Source organism: Acomys minous (genome assembly GCF_964271855.1).
Source record: "Acomys minous genome assembly, chromosome: 2".
NCBI lineage: Eukaryota > Metazoa > Chordata > Mammalia > Rodentia > Muridae > Acomys > Acomys minous.
In genome coordinates, this window is record NC_140484.1 from 15687018 (window position 1) to 15693996 (window position 6979).

The window sequence follows — 6979 nt, forward strand, 5'->3', positions numbered from 1 at the left end:
CAGCGGGGGTGGGGGGTGGAGGGGTGGGGAGGTGGCGCATGCTTTTAATCCCAGCACTTGAGAGGCAGAAGCAGGTGGATTGTTGTAAGTTCGAGGCCAGCCTGGTCTACAAAGCAAGTCCAGGATGGCCAAGATAACATAGAGAAACCCTGCCTTGAAAAACAAAACAAAACAAAACAAAACAAAACAAAACAAAAAAACAAAGACATCTATTCCCTGTACTCAAACTCTGGGAATCTCAGGGTAGCCTGGCTCCCCTCACCTTCACCGGCTCCCTATCAGTTCTTTTTTCCCTCTCTCTACAGAGCTTGACAATCTTGCCAGCCCATAAACACCCTGACTCCAAGTTCAGATACTAGCTACTGCTTCTGAAGCTTCGAAATGCTGGGCTCAGCAAGGAGCAGACAGCCCGACTCCTGAACCGGAGGGTTTTATTATTTTTCCACATAAATTACACAAGCACTTTATAAAATGGTTACACAGAAAACACCTTATAAGTGCATAACTTACCCCCCTCCCCAAACAGGATCTGGAGAAATGGCTGGATTTGTGTGAAAGCCTGTCTGTGCATACCTGGGCGCTGTTGGGATGTGTTGTGAGGGCCTGAGAGGCCACGTTTGGCTGTTGTGTGTGTGGGCTGGTGTGTCACAGTGTGACCATGGCCCTGTGTTTGAGTAAGAGGAGATCCGTGCTGTTCGAGTGGGGTCTGGGTCACCCCTAGACTATGCTTAACAGTAAGGGTCATTGCTATGATCCTGCGTGTGCATGACACCCTGCCATACACCCCTCTGTGTGGCTCTGGGGTGACACCAGGTATCACCTCTGAGTGTGGCTGGCTTTCGATGTAAAAGGATGGCCACCTGGGGATCCCAGAAGCCCCTCTGGGCCTCACTTCCTTTGGGTCTCTCTGTCTCATGTTAAAATCAGAATAAAATGAAATAGAGGAAAAAAGAGGACTCTGAACAGTTCCACAGTGGGGCAGGATCACGCAGGCTTCTGGGAAGAGAGCTCTGCCTCTTTCTCCAGCCCTCTTCCACCGAAGACAGAACAGTGTGTGGAGGAGAGTGCTTGAGAGAAGCCCGGTCCCCTTCCGGCGTGCAGTCAGAAAGAGTGAGGAGAGTTCTAGCTCTCCGCATAGCTCCCAACTGGGCTTGGGTCCCACAGTGTGGAGATGCAGGCTCACTCGCAGGCTGAAGCCACCGACGTGACGCTAGTGATTTTGGTGGAGTCGTCAGACCAGGGCTGCAGGTTCTGGAGGGCGAAGAGCGACGAGTTGTGCACGCACAGTGGGTCTGCGGGCAGTGGCTGGGCCAGGCTCTTCTGGAAGGCCTCCTGCTGCAGCTGCAAGAGGATACGGTTTGCCTGCTGCCTCTCGGCTTCACGCTCCTCCGCTGTCTGTCGCCTGCATTGGGAACAAGCTGTTACCAGCCAAGACTCTAACCCTCTTCCCGCGCCTGCGCGCAGGCCCCAGAGTACGCTCCCAGGAGTAAGCCTCTTATGCAACCCTCAGCTCCTGTGTGGCCCCGTTAATGCACACTCTACTCTTTGGGGGTCCTGATTCTGACCAAAATGAATGGAAGCCCCGAAACTATGGAGCATAAGTATCCTAGAGAAGCAGTGAAAAAGGCCAGTGGGCTTAAACTGCTGGGCTCGAACAGCCTTTAACACAGAGCACCTACATGCTCAGACACACCATAGATAAGCTGATCTATCCCCAAACCAGGTGCTATCCCAGGCCTGAAAGGCCCTAAAGTCTTGTCTTTCCCTTTTCTCCGCCAGCCTCGACCAGATCTCAGACCTCCTGTGCCAAATCCTGTGCCCCTAGGCTCCCGCTGGACCCACTAGCCTCCTCCCAGGCGGTCTTGAGAGGCGATGACTCACTTATTCCATTTAATGCAGCCCCTCTACCCTGTCAACTGAGATCAAACGTCTGTCTCTAAGGTGGACAGACCTAATGGGAGTCCCCGGGGCCTCCAGAAGCAATTTGTAGGCGATCGATGAAGCCGCTTGAAGCTTGCGGCTCTTCCCGAGGCGAGGCGGACGCCGGCCTGCTCACACAGCGCCTTCCTGACTTTTCGTTGTCTGTCTGTCTCTCATCTTCCCCGCCTCTCCTGAATTTTAAACTGCCCAAATGTTTCCCTTCATGCTCTGTCTTACCCCGTGTTTTTTCTTCACCCCTTCGTTTCCTCTGGATTAGGGGAATTGGCTCGAAGTGAAAGTCACGTTTTTTAATAATAGGATATCTTCCTTTTTACACAGACTTCTGGCTGCTTGCATTTCTCCCCTGCCCCCTTGCCCCACCTTTAAAAATATCTTACTGTGTATTTTCTTCTAAAACGGAGTATCTTTATCCCTTTCCTTTGTGCTAAGTTTCTCCCTTTGCCTGTGGATGGCTTTCTGAGCCCGCCCTCCCCCTTCTCCAGGCTTCCGCCACCCTAAGCTTGGAGAGTACCAGCCCACCCTTTTCAGCTAGCCCCGCTCCTCCTTTTACTAGCTTTCCAAGGGGCTGAAGCCGCGTTCCCCACCCCTTCCCCAGCCACAGGAATGTTGGTGGGGGGCAGCCGACTCGGAGGGCCCGGGCTTCCTTTGTGGCCTCCAAGGCGGAATCTCGGGCAGATTCCTCGCCTTCATTCAGAAAAAGAGGAAACTCCAATTCCTTCCTCCCGCCCCAGGCCCGCCCGGAACGGCGCCGCCGATTTTACTCAGACTCTTGCCACGCGCCTCCCCAGGGTCTGAGCTGAGAGACTCCCAGGATCGGATCATAGGCGGAACCAGAACAAGGTGTGTGGAAAAGGCGCAGAGGTGCAAGAAAGTGCATCTGGGGAAAGTGTGGGTTATGAGCAGAGACTAAAGTTACTTAGGGCGTGCGATGCCTAATATTCGTAGAATTGCAGGAAAGGGATCAGAAGCCCTGAAGGTCGAGGTACATTATATGCATTCGGTAAAATAAAACTAGACGTAGTAGGTGCTGTTGTCGGTGTATGACAGAAGGGAAAAAATGTCCTTCTCACACACACCCATCTGCTCCTAATTGATCCCCCCCCTTTCAGTGGGACCCGAGAATCCCCGCCACAGCCGGCGCAGATTGATTTTCCCCTTCCAGGATGGGGGACGACTGCACAGAGCTCAAGCGCCTGGGGAGGAAGCCATAAGTAGCGGCAGCCAGCGATCAGGGGCCCCAGGCACTCCGCGGAGAGTCCGGCTGGAACGCAGAAACCCGGTGCGGGTCATTCTGTCTCCAAGTCTCAGGATCAGGGGAGGGCAGTGCAGGCAGGCTAGGGAATCAAAAAGCCCCTAAAAGACTCTCTGAGCACAAAAGTCCGGATCGCCTAGACTGTTCAATAGGCTTGTTTGCCCTAGCGGCAGAGACCAGCCGCGTCTACACAGGATAGAGTGTGCTGTCTAAGGCCCGAAGCTTCTCTTTAAATATGGCCGGGATTCTCCAGCCCATCGGGTTACTGCCCGCCATTGTTTGTAGTCCCAGGTGACTGTTGGAGCCTACTGATCTAAACCGGTCAGAAACTAGCAAGGAGAGAGAGTGTGTACAATCCAAGAGAGGCAGAGAAATACTGCTCCACCGTGACTAGTTCGCCCCGCGAGCTCACCTCCATTTCGTCCTCCGGTTCTGGAACCAGGTTTTGACCTGGGCATCGGTCATTTTGAGCGCCTTGGCCAGAGCAGCGCGCTCCGCCGAAGCCAAGTACTTCTGGCGGTGGAAGCGCTTTTCCAGCTCACAGATCTGCAGGCGCGTGAAGGATGTTCGCGGCTTCTTCTTCTTAGGGGGCGTCCGGTTCTGATAGGGGTGACCTATACGGCGTGTTACAGTGAAGGGTGAGAGGGCCACTGGAGCGGGAGACAGACAGACGGCAGAGGCAAGCGGCAGAGTGTCAGGAGGCGTCCCAGGCCCGGACACCCCGCGAGTCAGAGCGCGGTGGCTAGATCCTCCCCGGCAACCCTCCACCTCAAGCCCAGGACCGCGGCGGCCTCCCTGAGTTGCCGCTTCGGAAAACCATCTTAGCCTGGGCCTTCAGAGATACCATCCACTTCCCCTTTGGCTCCCCTTTCCCCTATGTAGGGACAGCGAAGCACCTAGCTTCCTCACCCTCAGCCACTAAACTTAAAAGGACCACTCAAAAAGTAAGAGGTGACCACAGTCCCAGCCTCTGGGTCCTGTTCAGTCTTGGTCACAGCCGCGCCCCCCCCCCAGCCCCCAATCATACAGCTACAAAGATATTGCTACAAACTTCAGATTGCTACTCCCACAGACAAGTACACACACCTAAAACAAGCAATAGAACACAGGAAACACAGGACTACAGCTATCCATTCACTCCTTCAGGCCTGACCCTACAGTTGACTGTGATGCCCCAGAGTAGGCCTGTGCCAGATACGTTTTGTATAGTACACACACACACACACACACACACACACACACACACACACACACTGGGGAGGGGGGCTTCAAGAATGGCCTGAGCTGAATAGGGAAGAGAGGCTCCAGGCCTTCTCTATTCATTTAAAGGACTGTAATCTACTGGAGCCCTTGGCCAAGGACCCTTCCAGGATGCCCTACAGTGAGCACAGAGACCCCTTCCCATTTCTGCTGTGGCCCCAAAGTCTGACTACGCCCCCCCCCCCACTGTAACAGAAGCAGGGGCCTAAGGTAACTTTGGGTAGCCTGGATAGGTCTAGCTGTAGACTGTTCTTCCCTTTATGATGAACACACACACACACAGACACACACACACACACACACACACACACACACACACACACACACACACACACCCCACAGTTAAGGTATGGGGTTTGTCAGGTGAGTCCTAGCCACAAGCAGCAACCTAAACCTATTACCTCCCCTCTCTAAGGCACAAACAGCTAATGGGGCCCAATTCCTAACAGCTGCATATCTGGGATTTGAGGCCCCAACCTGCCTGGGAAGTCTCACGGTCTCAGGACCCAGGGACAGCTAAAAGCGACCAGTGGGAAGGGGACACGCCAGAGCTGGGGCAGAGTAAACGGAAGCCAGGGCAGAGGGAGCTAGGGCAGGCAGAGGGAGCGTGCAGAGAGCCCGGCAGCTGGCCACCGCGGGAGCGCCTACTCGGCAGAGAGTTGTCCTCTGGCCAACTTGCTGGCCAGGCGGGTGCATTATTCATCCCAGGACTAAGAGAGCCGACCCCTGGGAGAGGGGTATGGAGAATGAAAACGAAGATGGCCCTGCCCTGTGCTGCCACTGACCCTGAAGAAGCCCGCGGTCCGGAGGGGAAAAGGCTGACTGGCTCCTCTCTTTCACTCGGGCTTTAGGCCTCTGCAGATCTGCAGCGACTGGTACCAGGGCTCAGAGCACCCACGTGTGTGTGTGTGTGTGTGTGTGTGTGTGTGTGTGTGTGTGTGTGTAGTAAGGGACTAGAGATAGGAGAACCTTTTCTTGTGTCTAATTCTAATTCTGGGGCTCTTGGCAGGAGCCAGGACAGAAAAACATTTCTGCTATCATGGCGTGTGCCTTCTCAGACCTGCAAGCATCAAGTGTTGGCAGAAAGTGGTCCTGAAGCTACAACCCTCTTCCCTCTACCTGGGCCCTGGATCCTGTGAGGGGACAAAGGTTTGCTTCTATAAATGAGGTCCTAGACAGAGAGCCCAGGCTGCAAGAACTCTTCGTTAGCGATTCTGAGCACATAGAATCCTGCAGGCAGCTGAAGTTGGGGGACGCACGGAGAGGTGCTAGGCGACCTGGCGCTCAGAAAGAGCTTCAAGGAGCCACCAAGCAAGATAGGGGTAGCACAGAGCCCGAGCCACGGCCAGGCGGGTCGCGCGCGGGCCGGACTCACCTGTAAACCTGTCCTTTGTGTATCTGCGGTTACTCTCCATCCAGGGGAAGGTGAGGCCAGTGAGGTTGTTGACGCCCGGCACCGCAGGCACAGAGGGCACAGTGGGTAATCCAGTGGCCAGGGGCTGGGGGTGGGCCACCGCTCCGGCTAGCGGCCTGTGCGCGGGCACTCGGATCACCCCCGCAGCGCTCAGCGCCCCTGCGCCGCCGCCGCCGCTGCCGCCGCCGCCGCCCGGACCGGGGCCGCCCGCCAAGGCCATGTTCACGTTGTAGGAGCCGGCCAGTGGGCCCATGCTGCAGGCGCCGCCGCCGCCGCCCGCCGGGCCACCCGGACCACCTGGGCCACCAGCGCCGTAAGCTCCTGTGCCCCCGGCCCCCGCCCCAGCGGCGGAGCCCCCACTGCCGTAAGTATAGGCGCCTCCGACTAAACAGCCAAGGCCGTATTCTCCGTCCTGGAGGCGCGAAGCGGGCCCCATGCAGCCGCCCTGGTCCGGGCTGTTGAGGATCTGGTCGATGCCGAAGCTGATGGGCTCCGCGTGGCCCGGGTGGAGGTGGTGCGGACCCAGGTGCTCCATGCTGGCCCCCGCCCCACGCGGGGGCCCAGGCAAGGGTGCTCGCTGCGCTGGACTACGGGGGGCAGCGGGCAGGGGCGAGGAGGCAACCGCCGCTCTCGGCAGCGCTGAGACTTGAAGGCGAAGTGCGCAGAAGGGCCAAAGTAGGGGGGGGAGGGGAGGGAGAGAGGGGGAGCTGTATTCTTTCCCTCTCCGGCTTCTCCTTTCCTTCTCCGGCTGCTCGCTCGCTGTTGACTCTGGGACATCAATCACCGGGCGAAAAAGCCCTGAGCGAGCGAGTCTAGCTGTTTCGGCCGGGTCTCTCCATTGGCTGTGCGTGGAAAGGAGCGGGGTGAATGACAGCGCGGGGGAGGGGGAGGGAGGGGGGGAGAAGGAGGCCAGGAGCCCAGACAGATGCCTGAGCCAGAGACAGAGGGACGGAGATCAGGGCTCTGAGTAGTTCCAGGGAAGAGAAAGGATGAGAACCACAGCGAGAGGTTTAAAACGAGAAAGAAAAGAACAGGAAGCAGCCATTCCCAGAGACGGACAGACAGACGGACCGAAGGAGAGGGAAACCAGAGCCCTTTCCCAGGCCTGGCAG

The 6979-nt window shown here is 56.8% G+C and overlaps 1 protein-coding gene across 1 annotated transcript; it reads right to left on the bottom strand.

Annotated features, from left to right (window-relative positions):
* Nucleotides 1-1179: 1179 nt before the first annotated feature.
* Nucleotides 1180-6450, bottom strand: TLX1 (T cell leukemia homeobox 1; the record flags this gene model as incomplete). Its single annotated transcript, XM_084768898.1, has 3 exons — nt 5829-6450; nt 3606-3807; nt 1180-1402 (listed from the first exon to the last, which is right to left on the bottom strand). The coding sequence occupies exons 1-3, from the start codon at nt 6400-6402 to the stop codon at nt 1180-1182; spliced, it is 999 nt and encodes a 332-aa protein (XP_084625024.1). The 5' UTR covers nt 6403-6450.
* Between the last annotated feature and the right edge of the window lie 529 nt (nt 6451-6979).